We start from the raw sequence: 27,803 nt of genomic DNA on the forward strand, positions 1-27,803 counted from the left end.
ATGAAACCCCCCAATATTTAGAATTAAAATCACTGATTTTCATGTTAAAAACGGGATATATTCAATGGGTAATCAACATTATAACATAAAGTCTCTTACCCAATAGTTTTCCATGAAAATTCCACTTAAAATCGCCTTCCCCGAGCTCTCAAAGTCCAAAATTAATGAAAATGACCTATTTCCCGATTTTGAAAATTATCTACTATTTCAGCTCACTAACCCTCCATGATCACGGCCTGAGGCCTGCGAATGCGGAGGTCAAACAGGTCACTTCGTGATTGCATCCCAGACCTCGCGAATGTGTAGGTCTAGAATCTGCTACCTTCGCGAACGCGACAAAAGTCTTCACGAACATGACGAAGAAAGGCCTGAGACAGATGACAACAACAACACAAAATACCAAATCACCAACTGGCCCCTTGAGATTCGATCGAAATCCTGTATACACAAACCATATATGCTACCATACTAATTTTGACGTTTCAGACTCAATAAAATTATCAAAATTCGAATTCAAGGTCTCCTTGTCCCGAAATCCGATAAATCACAATGAAACTAGTTTTAGGCCTCCAAAACACCAAAAATCAAAATCGCGACCTCAAAAAATTCAACTAAGATCACTCCTAGACCTAAAATTATCCCCTGAATCATTGAAATTCAATTCCAAGTATCGGATCTCCGAATGTTAACCAAAATCAACTCTATGATCAAAAATTCAAAAAAAATCAACTTAAGACGTCAAATCTTCAATATAACTCCAAATTTGATTCCGTCAACTCTTCTAGATCAAATTCCACATTTCGGAGATGATGGAATCAACGAAATTTCATTCGAGACTCGAAACTCCAAATGACATCGAATATCAGTATTTCACAACTTAAACCTTCAAAACTCAAATCTTTTCAAAAACCTTAACTTTTCAAAGAATTTCTCAAAACCAATATTGAATACTGATCAAACATGACGCGAGGCATCCAGTGGCGGACCCAAAAAATTTATGAAGGGCGTTCAAAAAAAATTAAATACGCTAATCATATCTATAAATAAATGGATCGGGTCAAATATACCTATTTTGAAAGAAGCAGAGGTCTTTCTACAAGTTTTTTAGTTTCTTTTGAATTCTCTTTAGCTCCTGAAAGTGCAAATGGAGAGAAAATATAAACTTTTACATTTAAAAAGATTTAAAATAAACACCATCTCAAAATAAAAATACTCTTCCTCCACCAAAAAAATGATATAAAATGGCTTCAAAACAATACAAAAACACCCTGAATAATATAACTTATTATATCTTGATATGTATCACAAAACATAGTAATAATTACACCACCTTGAAGGGGGATTAAGAAATCAAACATACGAATAAGCCTATCAAAACATTGTTTTACAATTGAAATTCAACCACATACACTATTACAATTGTATTCTACAAGATTTCATATCTTGAAATGTCTTAATAATAGCATAATTAGAAATACTATCAAATACATCTTTTTCTAAATAAGGCACCAAACAACCACTCAAAAAATCATCACTCATTTGGCTCCGCAAGTCATTCTTGATAAACTTCATTGTCGAAAAAGCTCTTTCAACGAAGGCAGTGGCAACTGATAGAAGTAGAGCAAGTTTCACTAAACGGAATACCAAAGGATAAGTAAAATATTTTTTTGTCTGAACTAATCTTTTGGAAAGATCACAAAGCCCATTTATATTGGAGAACCTTTCATCAACATCACGAGCATCAACAATATAACTTGTAAGTTGATTCTTAAGAGCACTCATATTAGATTCATTAAAGTCATCTGGTTATAATTCCGCCATTCTCATTATTTTTTTGATGTCAAAACTTGAAAATGAGTTAATTGGATTCAAACAAGCAATTCCATGGAGCAAATCTGTAGTCACCTCATCAAAACGATTATTAAGTTCTTGAAGTTATCAATGAATAATATTGAAAAACACTTCAACACGATAATGATGTGAGATTGTATAGTTAGCAAGCTTTCGTCGTGATCTTAAAGGGCTAATATATGGCTCCTCAAATTTAGGTATCAAAACATCATGTTGGATACAAAATGTAGATATCTTAGCAATAAGAGAGTCCCATTCATCATCCCTTAAAACTTGCAACCTTCTCTTTGTTACTTCAACAAGTAGCATGGCATTTGCAATATCTTGCTCCTTTTTTTGTAAGCATTTATTAAGCTCATTTGTACTTCCTAAGACATCTCTCATCAAATGTAACATGAAAGCAACCTCATATGTTCGGCAATCTTCGAGATGTCCCATTGCCTTAGCTCTTTCATCCAAATTTCATGCATCAAGAGCAAGTGACTCAAGAATATCAAGAATAGAGCCAAACATAATAATAAAATTATTAAAGGATTTATAATGAGAACCCCAACGAGTGTCACAAGCTCTTGAAAGACCAAGTTGTTGATTCAAGCCACTAGGTTGTAAGTTCACCCATATCTAATGCCTCTTTAATTATTTCTTTTTGAGAATCACGTAATTCATCCATACGTTTAAAAAATGATCCCAATACATTTAAAATATTTGAGATTAATACTACAAGTTTTCCCATTTCAACACACTTTTTAGAGACCCCAACAAGAGTTAGTTGAAGTTGATGAGCAAAACAATGGATGGAATGAGCCGATCTACTTTCTCGCCTAATCAATATTTTACGGCCATTGATCTCACCTTTCATATTGCTTGCCCCATCATAACATTGTTCACGCACACTTGATGGACTCAAAGAATATTGAGAAAGTAAATTAACAATTGCCTCCTATAGAGAAGAAGCACTAGTATCTTGAACATGAACAATGTCAACAAGTCGCTCCATCACAAATCTCTTTCTTTCAATATATCGAATTACAATAGCCATTTTCTCCTTGCGTGACACATCAAAGGATTCATCAACTAGCAAGGCAAAGTAATCACCATTTAATTCATCAAGAATAACTTTAACAGTCTCTATTTTACAAGCACTCACAATATCTTTTTGAATCTTTGGAGAAGTCATTTCATCATTTTGAGGAGCATGTTCTAGTACATAATCACAAATTTTATCACATTTGTTTGCATACCATGAGAGAATTTCAAGAAAGTTACCCCTACTAAGTGATGATTTAGATTCATCATGACCTCAAAATGTAAATCCCTGAGTTATGAGAAGTCTTACTACATCAACCGAAGCACTTAAGCGAATTCAATATTCATACTTGAGTTGATTAGATTGCCTCTCAAATGAAAATTGAATAGACTGTCGTTGTCGTAATAAATCTTGACATTTCTTTTTTGATTGATTATGTATGCTATTTGGTAGACCAATATGTTTGTCAAGAGTACTCTTTTTATTCCAACTCTTAAACCCAACACTTGAAAATACTTCACCTCCTCCTTGATGAATGCTATGATCTTTAAATAGATAACAATACAAATAATAGACTGCATCTTTACTAACACTATACTCCAACTAATCATGATATACATCATCAAACCATTCATGATTAAAACAACGTATTGATCCAAAAATATTTGTTTGAAGATACTTATGCATCGCTAAATGAGGTTGGCAAGGACCATTCAAAAGGTATGCTCTTTTAATAACATCACGATGATTTGGATAATGGTTCATTATTGAGATTCTTTCACCAAGATCAAACTTTAAAGAACCCAAATCAAATTCTTGAGAAGAATGTAATGATACTTCCAAATGATCAGCATTTTCTTCTTGGTTAGATTGACTATGACTTTGAGAGGCTAAACTTGATTTCCAAACTTTGGTGAAATACTTCTTCATTGAAGCTTGAGACTGAATCGTAAAGAATAAGAGCACATAAATAAGACAGTAAATACCATTATACCAAAGCCAAAGCCATATAGATTTCTGGAAAAAAATTCTGAAAATTTTAAGAACCAAAAAAAATGAAGAAGAACTAAGAACTACCGGCAGTGGCTGAGAGAAACGGATAGCAGCAGGCGCCGGCAGCGGGCAGTGACGGGCGACGGCAGAGAATAGACAGCAGGTCAGCAGCCAGCATCAAAGAGCAGCAGGGCTCAGCAGCAAATTTGAAAGAGAAGAGAAGAGTTGGAGAGAAAATGAAATAATGAATCCCTAGAAAAAGAAAAAGAGGGTTTTTTTATTTGTTGACTTTTCAATTAAAGATTGAAAATTTTAAAAAAAATAATATGTTAAGAAGTCATTTTTTAATTTACATTTAATTTTAAAAACGTCAAACACTAAGCCTAAAAACGTACCTAAAATTAGGAAAAAAATGTGCTTATTCAGATTCAAATCCGCGAGCTGTGACAAACTAAGGTGAAATATTGAACCCCCTTTGCCACTGAGCTAGTCTTTTGACTTATGCTCAGGGGGTTCAGTATTAAAATATACACATAAATTAAAAAATTAATCTTATATATACAGTATAATTTTTTAACGAAAGGGGTTCGGATGAACCCCTGAACTGCACGTGGGTCCGCCCCTGGGGTGTCACGACCCAAAATGGGTCATGAGTGGCACCCACCCTTAATCTCCTAGGTGGGAGAACCAACGATGTGAACCCCAACTTATAAAGTATAATAATAACGCGAAAACTCAAACTTATAAAGTAAAAATTAACAATCCACAAGAGTTTACTACATAACGTTCCCCAAAATCTGAAAGTCATCACATTAAGGACATCTAAATTCTAAAACTAAGTCTTGAAATATCAAACACCAGAATAAATAAATAACAAAATGTGTCCGAAAATTAAAGACACCATGTCATAACCGAGAGAATTCATCATGAGCTAGAAGGATAGCTCACCCTGGAATCCGATGATCTTAAGACTGACTAGAGCTGAGGTCGAGTCGAAGTCGGCGAAATACTCGCTACACTCCACAAAATAAAACAAGAAAAGATATAAGTAGGGGTCAATACAGGATAATCGGCCGACTCAAAATAGAAATTAATATACATAAAGTAATAGTGGGAAATCAACCATAACACTTAACAGGTGGCAACCAATAAGCAATTACATAACCAATCAACAATATCGAGATCACACGTGAGGAATCAAGCCTCCACATCACACTCTTTTGGAAAATGAGTTATTGGAGATTGAGTAGTATTAAGTCATTTTAATTTGTTTTCCTTTAATATTACCGTACCGGAACGTGACACCCGATACAAATATACCATGTCGGAACGTGACATCCGATCCAAATATATCGTGTCAGAACGTGACACCCGATCCAAATATATCGTGTCAGAACGTGACACCCGATCTAAATATACCGTATCGAAATATGACACCCGATCCAAATATACCGTGTCGGAACATGACACCCGATCCAAATATAATTAATTTATCATTCTTCATGATTACATTTCACTTCATTAATAATATTTCATCAAGCCTTCTTTATTCAAGACACATTTTTTGATAGGGCAAGTTCAAGATTATGGATTTCATGGCCTCGAGATTTCAGACCAATCACAACAACATATCAACCATCTAAACCACAATAATTAAATGCATAGTAAACTTCACACATTACCCAATGAATATCAATCACTATTAAGAGTCTATCTATGATATAGAATAAAATCATAACCTACCTCAACCGAAGAATCGAAATCAAGCAAGTTAATTCACCGGTGATTTTCCTTTCTTCGATGCCTCACTTTTCCAATCTATCAAGTATATAATATTCGTAAGTAAACGAGTCTATCAACACTCATATTACTATATGTCTAGCCCAGACCCAAAAACTTACTCGAATCTATAATTAATTTTCTAAAACTCAAGTGTAGGGTTAAGTTTTAATTTCTACAAATAATTTAATTCTAATAATTTCCATATAATACAATACACCTAATATTTAATTACCTATCTCAATTTATCAAAACTTAAGTTTATAGTGTGATCATTATACAAAGGATCTGGAAAGAAGGAAATAATAAGGCTATATACGATTTAATACCTTGTCGCTAAACTACAATTTGCAGAAAACAATTAAGTCACCCTATTATCCACTAATCATTTCAACCCTTACTACCCAATCATTGGCCATCATTCATTAATGATGGCCACTAAGACGCTGCAACAGAATCACTTATGCCCACAATTATTTGGCTTCTTTCCAATTCAATTAATATAGTAAAAAAAAAGATTTTCCATCACTCCACTTTACAACTTATCAATAATACCTTAAGTTCATATATAAGAAGATATATAGACTGATTCTCACCTGAATGTGGCGTGCTCCCGTAGCGCAGGTAAATTCTCTTTCTTTTTCTTTTCTTTTCTAAAAACTCTTAAAGTGATAAAACCTATTAACTTATTTTAATGAATATAGAATAAGTGGTATAGGGTATTAAATATATTATCACTTTAGCCCATTAACTAAATAGGTTATATAAATTCATCCCTCAACTAAATAATCATAGTTATGGAAAAGTCCAAAATACTCAATTAAAAATTTACGAAATGAGTCTTTTATTAACTAAAAAAAAAAACTCAAGTACTCAAAACGATCTTATGAGTCGTTACATGGGGGCATCTACCAGAAGGAGTAAAACGATCATTTTACAAAAATTATCAAAAATGACCTTAAAGGTCATTACATACAAATTATCTCTCTCCTCTCTATGCCCTCTCTCGCTCGCCCGCCTCTTTCCTCCCTTTTCTAATTTCACTCGCATCTCTCCTCTTTATAACATATAGCTATGAATTGTGATTAAACAAACTATAGCTGAAGAGCCTTATTAGATTTCTAGTCTAAGCTATTTTGAAATTTCCTCATAAAAAACTAGTACTAATTATATGGGCTAAATCTAGACTTGACAGATGAATAAATCAAAGAATTGCATGTGGCGAATAGATCGTGAGCTCATCTGTAAGGAGATTTCCACCATCTGTTACTAAACTATATTTATATTATATTAATAAATTCATAGGTCTTGCTTCAGATTTTAGACACCAAATATACACCAAAATTCTAATTCTTTCACTCCTTTTAACTATTTTCTGCATTTGTATTCAAAATAAAAAATATCAAAAATTGTGTGATTTGTTTTGCAATTTGAGTTTACCGAAATTCTATAAATTGAAGTGCCACTTTTAGCATAATTTTTCGTTCTAGTCTGAGAGGTACTTACACGGTGTTTACGATTTGGGTAAAAATCAAACCAAATCGATCAAACAAACTAATTTTTATTTAGTTTGATTTTACATTTTTAAAAACAGATAATATTTGGTTTGATTTTGATTTTGTTCAAAAAATTCGAACAAATAACCGAATCAAACCGACAAATTATATACATATTTTTTTATAATTATATATATTACTTTTTATGAACATTTTTATGCAAAAAATACAACACATTAATTTAAAATAATAAGGTATGATACGTCTTTTATTTGTACAATCATATTATTTAGTAAGTTTATGTTGTTTAGTACATTGGATTATCTAACAATATAAACAAGAAGTTTAACATAATTAAAGTTCTGGTATAAGAATTATAAGATCCAAAACATCAAAGACAATTTAATTTTTTTTGAATGAATTATTGTTTTCTTTTCTATTTGAATGAATCATTTCTTTTTTGTGTGTGTGTATGATTAATAACCGAATAACCGATCGAACCAAATCAAATAAAATCGATAACAACCAAACTGATGGATGTATATTTTATTTAGTTTGATTTGATTTTAATAATTTTAAAATTAATTAAATTATTTTGATTTTGATTTTATCAATAACCGACCTAAATCGAGCGGTGACCACCCTGCTAACACGTATGCCCTGAGCAACACTGGAGGAGTTAAATTTTTAAGAACACATAAGCAAATGTGGGCTTAGAATAATTTTTTTTGTTTGTTTATATTTCTATTAATTAACTAACATCTCTCCTTCTTGATTTTTTTGATTATGAACATAGCACATCAACAAGCTTAGAAATTTAATATTTTTGTATTTTGTTTGTGGAGATGAAAAACCTATGCGATTGTCTACTCCCAATCTTAGATATTAAAATCTATGAAATTTTTTCTAAAATTTAATACTTGATTTTAAAATGTAAAAATTTCACTGTTTATAAAATCTGATTAAGAAAACAAAAGGTTAACAATTAATTTGGTGAGCGTGGATGAGATGAACATTCAAATTGGATAAATACCTACTATTGGGGTCCTCATTTATCTAGTTTTCACTCCATAAATTTTTGCTGGTTTATCCTCTCTGAAAAATAGGTCAGACATTTACGTTTGAAAGTCGTGTCATTGTGAATATCGAACATCAAATGTCTGCGCCTAACATTTAGGATGACTTGCAAAGGTTAATTTTTAGACGTTTTCTATTGAGGTGCATGTAAAAAAACAGTTAAACTTCAATCATGTATGTATAAATCTTCTCATGTATGTTTACACTTCAGTCATACATAATTGAAATACATGTAAAAACGAATTAAAATTTCAGATATATTCATCTAGACAAAAAATATTAATTTGTTCTTTGAATTTCAATAATTCAACACTCAAACATCTCTAAATAAGCTCAAATTTGAAATATGAGTTCCATATATCATAAAAATAGTACACAATCATCAATTTATCATAACACAAAAGTTCAAACAAATTCATTTAATATCCTTTATTTTTTTCAAGTGTGCACTTTAACCATGCATATATGACTAAACCACATGTAAAAATGGGTTAAATTTCAAGCATGAGTCTGAAATTTTTAGTCAAGAATATATTAGTTTTATTTTTCAAATTTAAACACACAAATTTACTCTAAATAAGCTCAAATTTGATATTTGATATATATAAGTTTCAGATATCTTAAAAAACAAACTTTAATCATCACTTTGTCAATATATCAACAAATTTAACATAACTCATTTAACACCTTTTCAATTTTTTCATATATGTTTGCGCCCAATTGATCATACATAAATAAAATACACGTTAAAATTAACTAAAGTTATCATAAAAGGTTTTAAAAAATTACATTTTTTGGCCTAAAAATGATCTAATTACAGATATTCATACCAAAAAAAACATAAGATGAATACTACTTAAATAAGGAGACCAAAGTAATATACCCCGTAAATTTTGTACATAAATTATATTAGTGAAATTAATATATAAGTAACAATCGGGCCACATAATGATATGAAAACATTTACTTGGTAGTCCGAATTAATAATTTAAGAATTATGGTAAATTTTACCTACTTACCTCCAAAAGAAAAACAAAATAAATTTGTTTTTTTACGAAAAATTTCAGAAATATAGAATTACCAAATTTATATTACAAAAATATAGCTCAAAACTTATATTATATTTTTTTATCCCAAAATACAATCCAATATACAATATTATACATATAGTATAGATTAATATACAAAACTTCATTTATTGCAAAAATATTTAGAAATTTGATATACAATCTTATAAATGGATAATTATGCACAATGTTAGCCCATAAACTTTACTTACCATTTATTTCGCCCAAACATATGCAAATTAGAGAAAATGGCTGTTGGGCCATATTGTATATCAAAAGACTTGAAACATCGAGAGAATTTCATATCTAAAATCTGAGACTGTTTAAAAGAGATTTTGAATTGGTTGGGATTAAATAGTCAGTGTATACTTTATTTATAGTTAATCTATATTCGACTTTCTGAGTGTATCATAATATATAGTCAGCGTATATTTTCTATGACTTTTAGCTATTTTTTATATAAATAAAAATATGGCTATATTCGTTGTAAACTAATTATTTTATTGTATATATTTTAAACTATCCCTATAATACATTCAATATATAATATTATACAAAATTATAAGAGGTATTTATGCACTAATGTACAAAAAACTGTCTGTCTTCCCTTAAATCCATTCATCATATTTATTCAAAAACACCTCAAAAACAACATAAAATCACCCGAAATTTTAAATCTAGACTCCTTAATACATAATCGATATTTTCAACAATACCCATTCAAAACAAAGTTACAAAAATCTAATTTTCAAACTTTAAAACTTCAAGCTTCAAATTTCAACAATAATTAAACAACAATTCTCTCATGAAAGAAGACATTTTCTCCACCTCACAAAACTCTCAAAAGAGCACAAATCCAACAATCTCCAATTCCACAACTAATTTATTCTTTTTTTCAAACTTCTCTTACCTTACTTAAAAGAACAAATCCGAAAATGTATTATCTGATTGCTAAATGCTAATTAAACAGTAAACTATGTCAAATTTAATTTCAATTTTACTAGATAATGATCCCATATTTTGGACTTGTAGTTCTTCTTGATCATTCACAAGTCCACATCACTATATATATATATATTATTATTTTTTTAAAAAAAGCCAATTAAGAAGTGACTTGCAACGTTTATTGGGAGGAGTATTCAAGCATTTACCAATAAAAGGATTATGAAATTGAGCCAATTCAGTTGAGCATTGAAAATCTTGGCTAAATTATGTAAAGAAAAAATTACTTAAAAGATTACTTTTTAATAAATAAAACTGATTTTATTAATATTTTTTATTTATTATCATTTATAGCAATACATAGCAATATTATGACTGCACTTTACATTAAAAGTGAATATAGCATGTAATATAAATATATTATAAGTGTTTTAAAAATATATTATGTTTGCTTAGTAAAAAATCGACACAATGTATTATAATTGTATTAAAGTGTGTAATAAATGTATTACCAATCAATAAAATTTGTATTATAGGTGTTTTATAAATTATTTTTTGTAATATGTATTAAAACTGTATTATAAATGTATTATAAGTGTTCAGCGAAAATAAAAATATTATTACAATAAATGATAAATATTTTTTAATATAATATATCTACGTAAGTTTCCCTAACTTTATGGGCTACACTAAAGTATACAATTCTCTCTCTTTCTATCTATCTAATATATATATATATATATATATATATATATATACACACACTTCAGTGCAACCCATGAAATTACTTTACATAATTTAGACAAGATTTTCAATGCTTAACTGAATTGACAAAACTTCATGATTGTTTTATCAAACCTTGATTGTTTAAATCACCAGGAAGTATTATTTTGTTGTTTTATAATAAGAGTTCTCTATTTATTTAGAACAGAAATTTGAAGAAGGGCCTAAAAAGGCCATAACTATATATATATATATATATATATATATATATATATATATATATATATATATATATATATATATAGTAGACACAGGTGCCCGTGCTAGCAGGCCTAATATTTATTTTTTTTGTCTCAATTTATATAATATAAATAGAATTTAAAGAATTAATTAAATTTTAACATGATTTTTAGATGTTTAAGTTGTTAATCCTTCTGATTTATAGTATCTTTTACGTATTACTCTCCTTGTCCCAATTTACGAGGCACTGAATAAAATTTTGAGAATCAACCTAATTTTTTTATATATCTTTCAATTTTTATTTTTTTAATTATTGTTAATCTATATTATTTTTACGTCATTTTAAATAATATATGTTACTCATCTATTTCTATTTATGTGGCACTTATTCAATCGAACGTTTTATATGTCTTTTAAATATTTTTAGTTGTTAATTATTGTGATTTATAGTATTATTTAAGTAATTTTCAAATAATAATATATATTACTCCCTTTGTCCCAATGTATGCAATACAAATAGAATTTCAAGAGTCAATCAAATGTGGTTAATTATTGATATTTACAATACTTTTTACATAGTTTTTAAATTAAATAATACATGTTACTTTTTTTTGTCTCATTTTATGTGACACCGATACATTAATTTCAAGAATCAATCGAATTTTTTAAATGTTTTTAAAATATTTCAAGATGTCAGTTGTCATGATTTATAGTATTTTTTATGCAATTTTCAATTATATAAAAGCTAAAAATTAAGATGAACAAATTAAAATGGAAGAACCATCAAAAAACTACAGAAATACCCTCAAGTTGCTCAAACAGACATGTTGAGCTGCTGCCTGGTTGAGCACTCAGAAACTCCCTCTTATAGTATAGTATATATATATATATATATGATACACATCGGATACACACAAACAAATCATAATATGTGTGTGAGAGAGAGAAAATTGGTGTGTGATATACAACAGTGTACAAACGTGATATTCATTGTCACAATTGGAGTTTTCCTTTTAAGGAAAAACTACCTAAGTGGACGAATATTCTTATCATATTTATTAATTCTCCCTATAATTAAAATAATTATATATTGTCTCACTAATAAATATTTTCATACCAAATTTCAACTCATCATACATATATGTTTGCTATCAAATACACTAAAATAGGGAGAGAGACGAGTAAAGATAGAAGGTAGGCGAGAGAGATAGTCTATATATTCCAGATGTGAATCACGCCAGATGTATGTATCTGAGATACCAGATACAAGGAGAGTGGCGAGCGAAATAGGAGAGAGTCAAATACATGCAAATTCACTTGAATACTACTTCCTCCGTCCAACAATACTTGTCCACTATTGACATTGCACAATTCTTAAAAAACTATAAATAGAAGGTTAATTTTACCATATCATCCTTTGAATATAATTAATGATAAAGATAAATTAGAAACTAAATTAAAATTATCTCTCGATTTCATAAATTGTACAAGTATATTTTTAGTGAGGGAGTATGTCCGACCGAAAATTCGATAAAAAAAATTCATGTCCTTCCTATTCTTTAATATCTTGTCTAAACAAAAGAAAGGGAAGAAAGGTGCATTTCACTTGCCTTTTTCCCTTCCATTTTCCCTTTATTTCATTTCCTTCTAATTTGTAAATCCAGTCTAAACTTTTGTTTGTTTTTTATCATTAATTACTTATGTCAGATACACGCACCATCCCAGTTTGCCATTAAAAATATAAACAACAAAACAGTTATATTTTGCTGATTAATTCTTTTCTGTTCCCTTAAATGACTCTTTGATTAAGCCATTGACAATTCTTTTAATTAATGAAACAAAACTTTTGAGTCATCAAAACTAATTAATACCTTGTCGTTATGACTTGTGACAAAGGCTAAACTCTAAATGGAGTAAATGGACCGATAGAAGCTCAAAAGTTCAAACTTGAAGTAGACTCTATAATAGAAATATTTCCTTGTAATGCAATAGGAACCCCTCTAAAATAAAGTTTATCGCAACTTAAAAATTATTATTTCATCATTACTAATAAGTTCCCCTATAGTGCAAAAAAATATGCTAGCTACTTCAAGAAAAACTATATTCAAACATCAAGAATTCAAGATGTGCTTGCAAGTATTTGCTTCTTTTTTCTACTAACATACTCCAAATGTAGTTTAACAACTCGCGAGGGTAAATAAGACTCATTTCTTTTAAATATATACATAGTTGAATTTTACACATTCACTTATCATTACATTATTTATACTTGTAAAATCATGCTAGAAGTTTTATTTTCTATGATTTTTCTAATTGTTTTAAACTATTACTGTATTTTTTTAAAATATAATTTTTGTGTTATTTTGCCCACCCACCCAGTGCTAAGTAAAACGCTCTTCCTCACGCCCCAGCCTTTTAAAACACTGATACTAACAAATACTAAAAGGTATTTTAAATACCAGTTCCTCACCAATAGATCGAATAAATCGGAATAATGTTCTACAACTTGAATTTCATTTTATTTTTAAAATCTTGGATGAATTTTATCACAGAACTCATGCAACAACAGTGTAAGTTTAAATTCCCCAAGGACAAAGATTACTCTATCAAAGTCTGTCTTTTGTCGTTTCCCAATTTCTGCAATTTTCTAACAAATAAGTAACTTGAAGAATAAGGGATGTCAATGAAGGGAAAGAAAGGAGATAATAAAGAAGAGGGGATCATAGAAAGTGTGAAAAGTACAAGTGATTGGTAGAGTGGCAACTTCTTCTACAAGGAGACAAGTATGATAGAGACATAACACCAAGTGAAAAATTGTGAAAGTAATGAATGCATGATTTGTTTACAAGGAAAATGCAAATGTTTACAAGGATAGTGACCCAAACTTCACCCTTTGTCTAAGCAAACTAAGACCCCCTTTCTCTGAGTGTGTGTCTGTCTTATTTCTCACCCCCCATTCATTTTTACCTACCATGAACTTCATCTACACCCTCTTTTCATCATGGGATGGCTTCAATCCCTCTTCTCTCCATTGAAGAAGCTTTGGTTTCGTCTTCACTCTACTCCCAAGAAGAGTATGTCCTCAGTTACTTCTTGTTATATTGTCTTCATTTTTATGTACTAAAGTTATCTTTTGTCATAGATTTTGTATGTATACTTAGATAACTAGCTCTAATTACCAGTGACGGATCCAGAATCTAGACATTGTGAGTATTGGGATGTGTTACCTCCATCCATACTTAATTTTTGCATGTAAATATAGGGTTCAGCCCAGAAACATTATATATATATATATATATATATAGAGAGAGAGAGAGAGAGAGAGACTTCAGGAACTCACTGTAGGATCAGCCACTACTCCTTCAATGGGAAAAAGTCACATCTATAGAACCAACATTTCATTCTTGAATCAAGCTCAAGCCTATTTTGATAGCTGAAATCCAATTGTTCCTGAATTGGAATAGTGCTTAGGAAAGAACCAGAAAAATAAGAAGTTTAATTAGCCATAGCCCTTTAACTGCTTAGGGGAACCAGCCTTCTTCAATCGAACCCTTTTCTATTCTTTTATTAACTGATTTATGTATCGGATTCCATTCACCCCACGTTTGAGAATTAATGATGAGTTGATTCCTTTGCATCCCTATATGTTTTCTTTTATAATGTAAACTTCCATTTGTATATTCTTCATCTATTCATTAACAAAACTGTAACTTTTTTGCTTGTACTAAACTTACTTATTCTTGATTTGTTTCAGGAAGAGGGATATATATACTCTACGAGGATGTTAAATCTTGCCCTTGTGAAGATGTTCAAGTGCTTTGGTCCATACTAGTGGAGTCTCATCCACATTCTTTGCCACCACGAAAATGAGGGTCTTTACCTAAGCACACACAAAAAAAGAGGGGAGATTTAATTTACAGTCACATGTACATATATCACACCACTTTTGTCCCAACATAGGTTTTCTTTTTCTTTTCTTCTATTTCTTTGGTTTAAGTTTTCAATCTTTTGTGAGTGAGGTCCATCCGAAAAGTCTCTAAATTATTGAAACTTATCTCTCTCTCTTGTTTTGAGTTGTACATTCTTCAAAATGTGGTAAATATATATAAGCAATTTTATGGGGGTTGAGCTAGTGAATAGTGGATGATAAAGAAGGAAGAAAAAGAACTGATACATAATGGAATTGCAATATTAAATGCTCGTAAGAGATTCAAAAGTATCCATTCCAAGAGGATAGAAAAGTTATTTTAAAGTAAAGTTTCATTATCTTATTTTCAATTTGTTGCCCTGTCAGTTTCAACTGTTGATGAGTCGACATACTTACTAATATTAAATAAAGTTGACTTAAGGGCTAAAGAAAGGACGTTAGATTGAGACGTGATTGCCATTTCGACATACTTGTTGATACTTTTGACTTAACAATTATACTCTATTGACTAAGAACAAGTCTGTAACCACCAAACATTTTTATCATTTAACAATAAACACATGGTAAACCACACCATTTATTTTTTGATTCCAGATTTGATCTCCTTAAAAACAGGCAACTTATATTTACTTCTCCCTTACATGTGAAACTTAAAACAGGACAACTTTACAAATTTTATGATCTTAAGTAAATGTCTATGAAACATAATAGAGAATATCTTGCAGAAAATGAAACAAAGACACATCTGAATTCTAACCAGGGAGAAGACGCCCACATTGAAATGACATGCAAATGCACAATTCCAATCCGTGCAGACTCATCATTCAGTCCCTTGAGTCCATTAATCTCATCTCTACAAACTTTTTTTGTTGTTGTTGAGGAAACATTTCATCTCTAAAACTTTTCATCTGGCAAATTGTTCAATGATAACCTACATAATATTAGAGCAAGTTCAGACCCAGATTAACCATTATAAAGAATATAATCATCAGAAATGAAGACGAAAAATAATCAAAACGATGAAAAGCAGTTTCTTTTTATTTCAAAGGAATATGAAAGTAAGATAGTACAATGATTATAACTTTTTGATTAGTAAAAGGTATTTTATTGATGTGCAGCGAAGTGCTGCGAGTATATACAGTGGGGATAGCCACATTACAAAATATGTGACAAGCTCAAAAAATAAACCATGGCTTTTGTGTCATTTGCAATTGCCAAGTTACACCATAAAAACAAAAGAGAAATGCATCTACACTTGATGCTAATTACTTATTTCTTCCTGGTTTCAGATATTCTTGAGTTCCCTCCAAATGAATCACAATGATCATAACTTTGTCCCACTTGGTCAAACTTTACGGCATAATCAAAGTCAAACACAAACACCAGCTTCAGTAGCCAATTGAATATTATTGTTAAGATAAAAACAGATGATATAAACCAGCCTTAGGGTCACAAGAGAATTGGGTTTGACTTGGAGGACCAACTTACAGAACTACAAAGCAGAGGAAGGGTAATGATCAACAACACTGGGCAGCCAATTCTGAAAGAATGAAACAGCATCTGGCTCTGCTGGAGACAAGCCGCCAAGGGGTGTGACAGTAATCTGTGATAAATGACAGTGAAAATAACAATCATAAGTCTTTCTCATCGAAGAACTAACAACCATATAAAACAATAGTACATACGTATCCTTCTTGGAGAGAACAGTAGTCTGTATCACCATTCTCCACTAAAATTCTTGTAACCTAGAAAGGGAAGAGTAATATCAATATATTACTACATTAAAACCTGTATAAATTACTTTCCTATTTTTCTTCTTTAACTCTCAAAAGAATCAGGAACAAACAAAAACCCGGTGTGTCATACAAAAACAGAGTAGCATCTTTCAAAGGGATATTTTAGTGAAGTTAATATTTACAATGGTTGTCTGGTTATTTTTAATAAGGAACAGTTGCCTGGTTTTCATAAATGCTGGTCCTGTATTTGTTGTAAGCAGTCCCATGGGGGAGAGGGGAGAGGAGAGAAATCTGTGAGATAAGGATACAGTAATTGAACAAGCACCTATAGTGAAAGGGATCATACTCGTCTCTTAAACAGTAGATGATCTAATGGTACATTTTTCAAGGCTCTAGCATCTGTACTTTCTGATGAATTCATCTCCATAGTCATTGTGGACAAAACGTTTCCTCCTTCTCTTTCAGAAGTAACTTGCCTCCATCCCATTTTCACAAAACTTTTTCCTTGTCTGGTAAGACGGTATCCCTACGAAAACCAAGATTAACCTTTTGATGAAATAGTTAAGGGTCACTGATAACAATTTGTAAAATAAAGAATTCAAGTTTGAAGATCCACCTTTCATCAAAGGGAAATTCAAGTTCAAATAGGCAAGCGTTCAAAAGTAAGTTGAGCCAGGCACATTATGATGGCTTGACAAAGTTTGTCTTATAACTTGTACATCAAACAAGAAAAACCACAATCCTAGGGAAGCTATTTATTTACGAGTACAATTTAATATAAATGTATAGGATATAAAGACAACAATGAAGAGACTACTATTCAATTTTTGTTTATACAGAGGAGACATTTGGTGCAGTTTGTTCAAAACTACCATGTCCATCCTTAACTACTTCATTTATACAGAGACTGGCTTCAGTGACTTGAAATGACTCATCTAGTCAAACTTCAGCTGTCAATAGAAATCTAAATGAAACAAGAGTCCAACAGTGAGTGAATGAAGTAAAAAAAATCTGACTGCTGACAAGGCCACAAAGAGATCACATAAATGAAAAGGACATCAAGGTGAAGACCAACTTTTACATGATACTTTTGCCAATTAGGAAAAGTAATCCCAACATCTACATTAACATTAAAGTTCCCTTTTCTAGGTGATTGTCTATCATAAACAACAAAAACAAGCTAGCATAAAATTTACCTTGTGATTGACAACATCTGTTGGCACATCAATATTGAGAAAGCAATTTTGGGGATAGTGTTTTGTCTTTATTTCAGCCAGTATAGCGCTGATGATGGGTACGCAAGCCTTAGCAGCCAGTGTGAAGTCATTAACATTGCTTTTTCCACGAACCCTGAATTTAGCAATCCCAAGGAATAAGGAACAAGGAACGAAGAACAAGATCAATGAAGCACCAAACAATTGTAGAATTTCTGTAGTGTGCCTCATTCCCTGACTCGTAGCAATTTTAAGCGGAAGAAATTCAATATGCTTAGTTGTCATGTTTAGCAATTCAGCAGCAAAAGTTAATGTCTCGTTCTGTTTCGCAAAAGTTAATGTCTCGTTCTGTTTCTTTCTTTTCTTAAATAAATATTTTTATAAGTCAGAATTTTGCTACTGAACACCAAGTCAGTGTCAAAAGTATGTACCAGTTGTTATCTGACTCAACGCAAGTTGCATCCATTAACTTTAAAATTGTTTATATTTCATTCTATTATTTGGTGTTACTATCTAAAAAATTGTCAACAAGAACCTAAATAACTTGTATGTGGCACCACCATCAATAACTACTTTAGCACTCATACCATTACACTATTACAGTAAGTAGCACATCAAAAACAGAGCTATTTCAAGTACATCATAGTTGCCAAGGGACATTGTAAAATAAAGCGGAATTTGTGACAGACTACTCGTCTGGGAATGACTTCTTACATTTGGCTAGAAAGAAATGCAAGGCCACTTATCTTTTTGGGACAAAGTGGTCTTTTATGTTTCTTTATGTAAACGTGCTCGTTCAGAATGTGGCAAGCATAATACTGCAAGGTAATTGAAATGCTTGGCTTAGATGTCTTTCATTTTTTCTTTTTTGCACTACCAGTATCTTAGTTTCCTTCTTCAATAGAAGTTCTTTTTTCCACCAAAAGTAATAAATAAATGGGAATAATTTTAGAAACCTTCCTTCAAGTTTGGCTTTGTAACACTAACTCTGCTTATCTCCCTTATTTTGATTTTTCTACAATAATTCTTTTAACATATTTATTCTAAATATAAAAAAAATCATATTTTAACGAATTTATACTTACTAATTTAATCTTTTATATATCAAATTCTTTAAGAATGAAAACCTAAACCCATTAGCTTTGAGTTTTTATTTTAAAAGAATTTGTTAAACAAAAGAGTATATTAGTAAGGATAAATTCATCAAATTGTAACTTTTTATATTTAGAAAAAATATATTAAAAAATTGCTACAGAAAAAATCAAAATAAGGGAGGTAAGCGTAAAATAGTAAACCACAAGGGAGGTTAGTGATACAAAGTCAAACCTAAAGAGAGGTAAACATGATAAACTGTAGAATTTATATAGTGGACAAATGCAAAAAGAGGAAGAAAATAAGTAATGAAGACAGATCAAAGATATAGGGATGTCGATGAGATGTATTAGTTCATTCAGTCTCATCCTGCAACATTGCAGGGAAGAAAAAAGAGAAAAGAAGGAATTACAATATGGGCCTTGACAAAAAAGAATTGGGATAGGTTTCTATAAGATCTCCACACACACCCCACCCCCTCCCTTTCAAAATAAAGTGTGACAGTTCCATTCCATCCAGCTCAAGTAGGTACACCAAATAAGGAATGAGTTCTCATTTCAAACCCTACATAATCCCAAAATTAAGAGGTCTCCTCCTTACTCAATTTCCCATCTTTTTTTCGATAACTCATAGATCCCCGAGATGCAATTTCCCATCCCTCTCAATTGGAGAGGATAATTACTGCATGTCATATGATTTCTTTTTATCAAGTAATGAGGGATGCAACACGAGGACCTTTCAGGGGGTCACCCATCCTAGTACTACTCTGCCTGAGATACATTACGAAAGAAAGACATGTATATGTGATGTAAGATGTAGATTCCCTCCATCCGTCTCTCCCTCCCTCTGATCACTGAAAACTTCAACCCGTTCACCTGCTGCAACCAGGAAAGGTATATCCAATTACCCTTTTTCCCAATCTTTCATCATGATTGTAAATCATTGTGTCTATCCAGCTTAAGCATAATAACCTTTTCTTCAGTATCAAAGAAAGTTTCTGCCACCCCTCCTTTAGATAGTATGTTTCTTCGTCCATATAAGACTTTCAACATACTTGATCAAAAACCAAAAAAAGACTTTCAACATATTAAGGAGATAGCATTTTTATTCAGGCAAAAGTTCACCATCAATCAATTATGCTATCCTATTACTCCTGCTATATCACAAATCAAATGACAATCATTGATTTCAAGCAACATGATTAACTTTTTGACCACTCATACCAATCTATTTAATCGATTCATATATCTGACTGCATACCAATGACAGTGATAAGAAAGATAACTTAATCTAATGCCATGGCATCTGAAAAGTGTTTTGTACCCACCTCACTCTAGGTCAATAAACCCCCACCACATACAATGCAGCACTGTCTGGACAGTATTTGCAGCCACCCTTAATAAGTACCTCATTTTCTCTATTGATTGGACTACCACATTTGAAGTTTATAATATATATATGAAAACCGAGTACATAGATATATAATATAAAGAAGAAAAGGCAGAAATCAGTAAGATGGAACCAGAAACTTGGCATCTTATCATTCAAATTATGTGTTGACTTAGTTAAATTCACTTGTTTCCACATACTGATAACTTCTTGGTGGAGAAACAAATTATTTTGAGGGGAAAAAAATCTTCAGGCTAAAGGTAGGCAGGCCATTTATCCATAACTGACATTCAAACAGCATATCAGGTGGTTATATTTGATTAAGTGAGTAATACAACTACTCGAATTTTAGGAGGTTAAGCAATATTATCCCTTTTCCACAACAGACAGCTTTGGTGTTTCAAATTTCTTACTTATCATAACAACAACAACAACAACATACCCAGTGAAATCCCACAAGTGGGGTCTGGGGAGAGAAGAGTGTACGCAGACCTTACCACTACCTCATGAAGATAGAGAGGTTGTTTCCGAAAGACCCTCGTCTCAAATGTATCAGCCCCAAGTAAGAGAAAAAAACAATAGAGCAATGTGAATTCTACAAGACAAAAACAATAACAGTAGCAAAATAATGTGATAATCGAAAAACAACAACAATACAACTATGCAAGTTTCAGCACTATTTGACAAATTATTGTTCTAGAATTCATACAAAATCAAAATCTATCTAAAAATGTTAACTTCAAAAGGTAAAATGGAGCAGCTCTCTCATGAGAAAACAAATAGCTCGGAAAGTTCACCAATGCATACCAATTATATGATACAGACACAGCAGGAATACCATTGAAGAAAGCCTCCCTAGCGCCAGCCACTGTACCCGAGTATACTCTGAAAATTTCATCAAAGGGCACAAACTAATTCTCACATAAGCAACTATAAAATTACATGGTTGTAAGTATTAGGAAAGTAGCCATAGTTGCTGCTAATCTAGGGGAAATCCCCATATATGTCCCTGTTTGTTCAGCGTTGCTTTTGATGATAATGGCTCTTTTTCATTTCTATGTGATCCGAGGTTTGCTTTTTGACCTTCAGTATTGGAAATGGCTCTGTGTCTATTTATCCAAGGCAAAGTTTTAACATTTTCATGTTAAGACTCAGATTGTAAAATTAAGATGAAGTTTAAGAAGCTATAATTCATTGCGACTTTAATAGATTAAGATACCCTAATTTATTCAGCATTTATATTTTTGGACCAGTCACTGCTCCACCTCAGGTATTAAACTTCCTGTCCCAAAGTCAGGTCTGTACCAAAACTCCAAAAGAGCAAAAGAAAGAAAAATGACACTATTTCCTATGAGCCATTTAAGTAATCAAACCGAATTCACTCAGCTGATGGAGCCTCTCAATCTAGGACAATCTATATATTTTCTTTGTAAAATTCCTTTACATTTAACATTTTGACTTTGCTTGAGTTTCAATCATAAAACTAAATTAACTTGAATAAAACATTATTCTTCAATGTTACGTTTAGGAATCATCTAAAAAGCAACAAGATAATGCAGGTTGACTGTGGATTCCATTTGACCCATATATATAATGTGCTCAATTTTCAAAATAAATATTGTTGGTTGATTCAATACAAAGTTAAAGTTCTTGTGAATAATTTAGGGATGAGAAGAGCTATTTGACCAAAGGTGAAAAACGCAAACTTTGAGAACATAGGATAATAAGAGTCAAATTATAAAGAGTTAATACCTCAAAAAAAGGCACAATACATAAATAGGCCCTTTAACTTAGCCTCATTTCACATTTATGCCCTCCAACTTTGGGTATGCACAAGTAGGCACTTAAACTTGTATAAAATTAAATAAGTAGACACGCATGTCCTACGTGGCACAATCACGTAGGACACAAAATTGACATGTAGCATGTCATGTAGGACAAATGTGTCTATTTGTTCAAATTTTGGATAGTTAAAGTGCATACTTGTGCATTAGTAAAGTTAGAGATCATAGTTGCCAGCTGAAGCCAAGTTAAGGGTCATATTTATGTATTATGCCCCAAAAAAACCTAAACTATCCACATTTTGTTAGTTTAATACTTAAGCTATGGGGTGTTGTTGTTACCTCCTAAACTATAACATTTTTTACCTAAGAAAACCCTGTAATGCAAGTGGCATGAAGAGTGGTCTCACTCTCTGTATAGTGTGTGAGAGCTAAAAAGAAATAGGTCAAAAAGAGCATCTACGGGGCATTTTACATTATTTTTATTTCTAATATGTGGTTTAGTACTCAGTAAAGTGGGAGAACAATGAGCTTTCAGGTTCAAATCCTAGTGGAGACAAAAACACATTAGGTGATTTTTTCCATTTGTCTAAATCTGGTAGGCAAAGTTATCTAATATACATGCTGGTGGGAGGTAACAGTACTTGGTAAAAAAGTCGACATGCGGACAAGCTAGCTTGAATACCACTATCATAAAAAAGTTAACATGGATCGAGGACTCAAAGCATAAGGACCTCATATGAGATTTCAACACACATTACACAATGTTGAGGACATGCTCTTTATATTTTCATTAGATAGTAGTGCCCACTATTTAACCGGTTCGGAAGATAAACCAAAAAAAATTAGTAAGAGGTATAAGTGGTTTGATGTTGTAGTAAATACGTATTATAAAATAAATAGCCCAATGTATGTACGATATGGAATTAAAAACAATGGTATAAATGAAAAAAGATAGGGTATGGGCCTAATTCAACCCCAAAGTTAGCTCATGAGGTGAGGATTTCCCCAAGACCATATAAAGAGACAAGTAATTTCCTAAACCAAAGTGAACACTTAACACCCTCTCTCCACGCCCAGATCTGGACAAATGGAACGAGAAAACATAACATGGGGGGTGGATACTGAAAACACACTAATAGGGATGGGTTTGGATTAGATACCATGTGAAGAAAGATAAGACCTTGGGCCTAATTGCACCCTAAAGTTAGTTGATGAATTGAGGATTGCCCAAGACTGGACTATATAAGGAGACAAAACTCCATTTCTAAAACCAATATGAGACACTTAACAGTAAAGCAGTGAGATACTTCACTATCACCACAGAAACTGAATGCTAGTGAAGGAAATCTACTAACATGTGATAGCCGCAGTTGTCACCCATATTAACACCACTGATAACCTGAAACCATAAATTAAGATTATTGCTAGAGTTTTCTAACCAATAACTTTTAATTATGCAACGTCCCAAGGAGTTGATACCTAAAGCCTGGCATGGATAAATTAGTAATCGAGATATAAAGGATATAGAAAACTAAGTATTGAGAATTTGGAAAATCTCAAATTAGTAATCGAGATATAAAGGATATAGAAAACTAAGTATTGGGAATTTGGAAAATCTCCCTGTAAGGTACCAATAACTGAACTCTGAGATGCCATGATGAGGAAAGGGGAAGCAATAACTTAAAAAGGCATTTTAACGATACAAGCTAGGGGAAAGAGAGTTTTATGTGTATGTCTGGATGCATATTACTGATGTTCTTCTTTTTTTCAAGGAGAAATATAATCAGAAGACTTGTTAGTAGAAGGATTATATTGGTTTAGAAAATTCAACTACCAGATCAGGTACTGAAGGGAAAAGAGCTTTAGAGATTCCCAGGGAAGTGCAGTCTGCTGGAGTTCCTGTAAGAAAGAAAAGAAAAAGGAAAAGGAAAGGGAGATCAACATTCACATCTTCTTCTATTACTTCAAATCTGGGATCTTGAAGCATGACACCTTAAGCAATATCATGCTTTAAGTTGAATTTGATTGACCATTTCTGGTCCAGTATCCCTTGACAGATTCCTGCTGAAGTAAGGTTCTAAGAGGACTTGCCAAGGAAAGCTCTACAATCTAAATTACAACTTTCCTTGAGTTAGATTGCTCTATTTAAAGTCACAAGATTACGTTCATCAGTATTTCATCTATTCTAATAGAAAATAAATAGAATGCCAGATTATGTGGCATAATCTCAAAAAACCGCAAGCATTCTAGAAAGGAAAGATTTCTTCATAATTCATATATATAAAACCAGTAAGATCTCTTCATATATTTGTCACTTCAATTTCCATAATTGTTTGGTATAGAAGTATAGTTGATTGACTTGTTTTGCTCAATCCTGAGGACCAACATGCCATAGCAGTAAATAAAACAGATGACTGTAGCACTAGAATATTAGAATTAATAATCCAATAAACTTAAAGTCAAGTACTCTAGGTCAGTCCAGAAATCTAAATTAGTAATTTGTTGAAGATAACAACCAACCTGAAACTGCAAACGCTGTTGCTCCGCTGATGTCAACTTGCTTAACAGAAAGGGCATTACGCCAGGTAATGCTATGACTAACAGCTGACTTTTCACTGGAAGTAGCAATAAGCACATAAGATATAGCATGTCTAAATTACTTATACAAAATTGTATCTGTGCAAACAACAGATTTGGCGACAAATTACAATATACAAGCATAAGTAATCAACTAAAAGCCAGTTAACTCCTAACTTTAAGATTATCCAACGGACCAACGGTGTATCTGGAGATAAAGAATTGCATGTTTCATCTCTGTAACTTGACAGTATAATAACTTCAATATCAAACAATCCTGAATTCTAACAAAAACTGGAATAATTAGACAGATTGCAGACATAAGATAAAAATTATTGACATGATAACACATATCTTGGGTTCATAACTTGCTTCATTAAGCAATGACACAGACAGTGCCTTTTGCACAAGTGGCTCTGTGGATGGAAAAATCAAAGGTAAAAATGGTATCAGCGACCCGTGCATAAACCAGGCAAATAATCAAGCCAAATTTTTTCTCTGATTAATTGTGTAGTGCATAGCAAATCATTCAATAGACTTAGATCACTTCTACCCCACCTCCCCACCCCACCCCTAAATTCAAAAGAATAGAAAATCCCCAAAATAGTGAGACAAGGAAAAGCAAATACTCCTTATTGCTTGTGAAGCACAGGAAGAAGCAAGAAAAATGAAATTTTTATAGCTACTTAGTGCTATATTTAAGTAACGAAGGATTGACCTACCCTTTCAAAAGAAAAAAGAAGAAGAAGATGCTTTGTAAAGACCAACCAACAGATCTTACTCTAAACTTTTAGTTGTCAGAAAAAGATTTATTAGCTAATTTGCAACTTCAAGTTCATCAATTGAAGTGAGCCAATACATGCTCAACTCCATTTTTCCTTGGCAAAATCATATAAGATTCACATTATGCTAGACTCCGATATGTAAAATCAAATGCATTCATTATCTTATCAGTCACGATGCTATAAAGTGTCGATGTCCTGTCACATGTTCAAATAAAAAATTAACGGCACCACGAGAAATTTGATATGCTCTACATGAGAGTCAAAGCATTGAGCCTTCCATTATTTTATCACGGCAATTGAATATCACTAATTTCCTAAAGAAGACTCACCAAAGAAATAACAGAGATCGGTCAAACAATGAAACTCAAATTACCAAGAGATCGTCAATATGCAAATTTGTTATCTGCCTATCTCATTAAATCATTCTTTCAATTCAGGAATGTTCCAATGGAGTGTACTTTTAGACAATCAGAAACTAAGCTTTGTTGCACTCGACCCTTTAACCAATAAAATCGAAAGCGCCACAGTCACACATCGTTAGATCAATATTTACATACCTACTTCTATGCTATGTCATCATGCTAAAATACTAACTTTGGGATGGAGTGGTAGAACTCCCTACACGCCAATAAAAGTTTGAATTCCCTAATAGAAGAGAAAATTCCGAATCCTCACTGCAAATTTGAGAAAAGAATATGTACTTTTTTCCATTTACCTAGTTTAATTGGCCACACCGCCCAAAAAAACGACTTGATCATAGAGACAAATTTGCACAAGTTAACCTCATGAAGAGAGCCACATTAACGAACCTTCGTCGGAAATTATGTGGTGTAGAAAGGTTAAATGTTAGTTATTATGAGTGTATAATTCTGCACACCTTTTCCAAATTCATAACTCTGCAACTAGTTAGCCTCAAGCATTATTCAACAACAGTGTTACGCCGGAATATGGAGGCAACCGAACTAAGAAAGTAAACCTAAGCTTAACACAATATCCAAGCCTCAGTGCCACATTTATACAGTTAAAGAAACTTAATTTAAAAACAGTATTAATAAGTGCAATTAGAAGCAGGAAATTGATAGTGAGCGTGTGTGTGAGAGAGAGAGGGAGAGATCATACGAGTCAGGAGCACAAACGAGGACGTGAAAGCGATTGGTGGAAACAAGCACACTAACTAGAGCTCTCAATCCCGGCGCATCAATTCCATCGTCGTTCGTCACCATCACCGTCGGCCGATCGCCGGCGATAAAGTTAGCCTCCATTTCGCTTATCGGAGCTTTCGGTTCAGTGGAGATGCAAATGCAATTTAAGGCTGATGTGCTTGAATAGGCCCTTTGTGTAAATTGATTATTAGCTGGTTGAATTGTTGGCCAGTCAAACACCAACAACAAAAAAAAAAAAAAAAAAAAAAAAAAAAAGGAAACAGCTTATAAATTAATTCAAATGGCTTCTATATTTCGGTAGCTTTTGAAAAAAAATAATTAAAACCCCACTTCAAATGTTAATAACTGAATTTTGAATTTAATACATAGTACATGTTTAATAAATGTCTTAGTATAAATATATTATTTAAGTAAAAGCTACTGAATTCGACGTACTAATATTTGATCTTATAGCTCCTCTGCCACTAGAGATGAAATTGATTCGGTTGCTACAAAATTCATCTAAAACTACTTGATATTTGTTTGCAACAAATTTTTATAGTGCTGAAAATTAACTGCAGTCAAAATAAATTTAAAAAAATAATAATTTTATTGATGAATATTTGTTTGTACAATTCCGTTGTTCTCTTGATTCTTCTGTCCTAATATGTTTTAGTAATTCAAAGGCCGACAGTAGCGTATTTCTCGAACATAGGATGATGCAAGCTTCCTTAAGATGTGTTTGATCTCAAGTTGATCTCCGAGAAGAACTCATTGACTACTTCCTCAAACAACTTACATAGTTGATGTTGTAGCTTTCTCCAATGCTTGAAAAATGTCCTCAGAAAATTATGTAACCCTTCTATTTACAGTTGTAGCAGGGAGGTGGTCCAAATGGGGAAGAACTCTTTTGCCTTCTTCTGATTGGTTCCAGTAAGTCTTCAAGCTCGTCACAAATACT

At 32.1% G+C, this 27,803-nt stretch overlaps 1 protein-coding gene and 1 long non-coding RNA gene across 7 annotated transcripts; one reads left to right on the forward strand and one right to left on the reverse strand.

Annotated features, from left to right (window-relative positions):
* The first annotated feature begins 14,056 nt into the window (after positions 1 to 14,056).
* Positions 14,057 to 15,305, forward strand: LOC129883002 (uncharacterized). Its single transcript, XR_008765866.1, has 2 exons — positions 14,057 to 14,269; positions 14,950 to 15,305. It is a non-coding gene; the product is annotated as an uncharacterized LOC129883002 (long non-coding RNA).
* Positions 14,885 to 27,023, reverse strand: LOC129883001 (uncharacterized). 6 transcript variants are annotated; one of them, XR_008765864.1, is made up of 11 exons: positions 26,820 to 27,023; positions 24,859 to 24,953; positions 24,173 to 24,237; positions 23,694 to 23,737; positions 21,362 to 21,439; positions 18,056 to 18,209; positions 17,206 to 17,385; positions 16,809 to 16,868; positions 16,612 to 16,726; positions 15,899 to 16,054; positions 14,885 to 15,075 (listed from the first exon to the last, which is right to left on the reverse strand). XR_008765864.1 is itself a non-coding variant. In XM_055957534.1 (10 exons), exons 1-9 carry the CDS (start codon positions 26,960 to 26,962, stop codon positions 16,616 to 16,618), a joined length of 930 nt encoding a protein of 309 aa, XP_055813509.1. In that variant the 5' UTR covers positions 26,963 to 27,023; the 3' UTR covers positions 15,647 to 16,054; positions 16,612 to 16,615. The 6 variants fall into 6 exon arrangements, 3 of the variants coding, with proteins under 3 accessions (XP_055813509.1, XP_055813512.1, XP_055813511.1); XR_008765863.1 differs by having other exon boundaries at positions 15,881 to 16,054; XM_055957534.1 differs by lacking the exon at positions 14,885 to 15,075 and having other exon boundaries at positions 15,647 to 16,054.
* Positions 27,024 to 27,803: the final 780 nt, after the last annotated feature.

The sequence above is a fragment of the Solanum dulcamara genome, chromosome 3, assembly GCF_947179165.1.
Source record: "Solanum dulcamara chromosome 3, daSolDulc1.2, whole genome shotgun sequence".
Lineage (NCBI taxonomy): Eukaryota > Viridiplantae > Streptophyta > Magnoliopsida > Solanales > Solanaceae > Solanum > Solanum dulcamara.

Coding starts and splice junctions, on each gene's coding strand:
- LOC129883001 (XM_055957534.1), bottom strand. CDS start 26,962: ATGGAGGCTAACTTTATCGCCGGCGATCGGCCGACGGTGATGGTGACG. Junction 21,440..23,693: donor GACAACTGCGGCTATCACAT/GTTAGTAGATTT, acceptor TGAAATTTTCAG/AGTATACTCGGGTACAGTGG. Junction 18,210..21,361: donor GTGTCTGTATCATATAATTG/GTATGCATTGGT, acceptor TGCTAAATTCAG/GGTTCGTGGAAAAAGCAATG.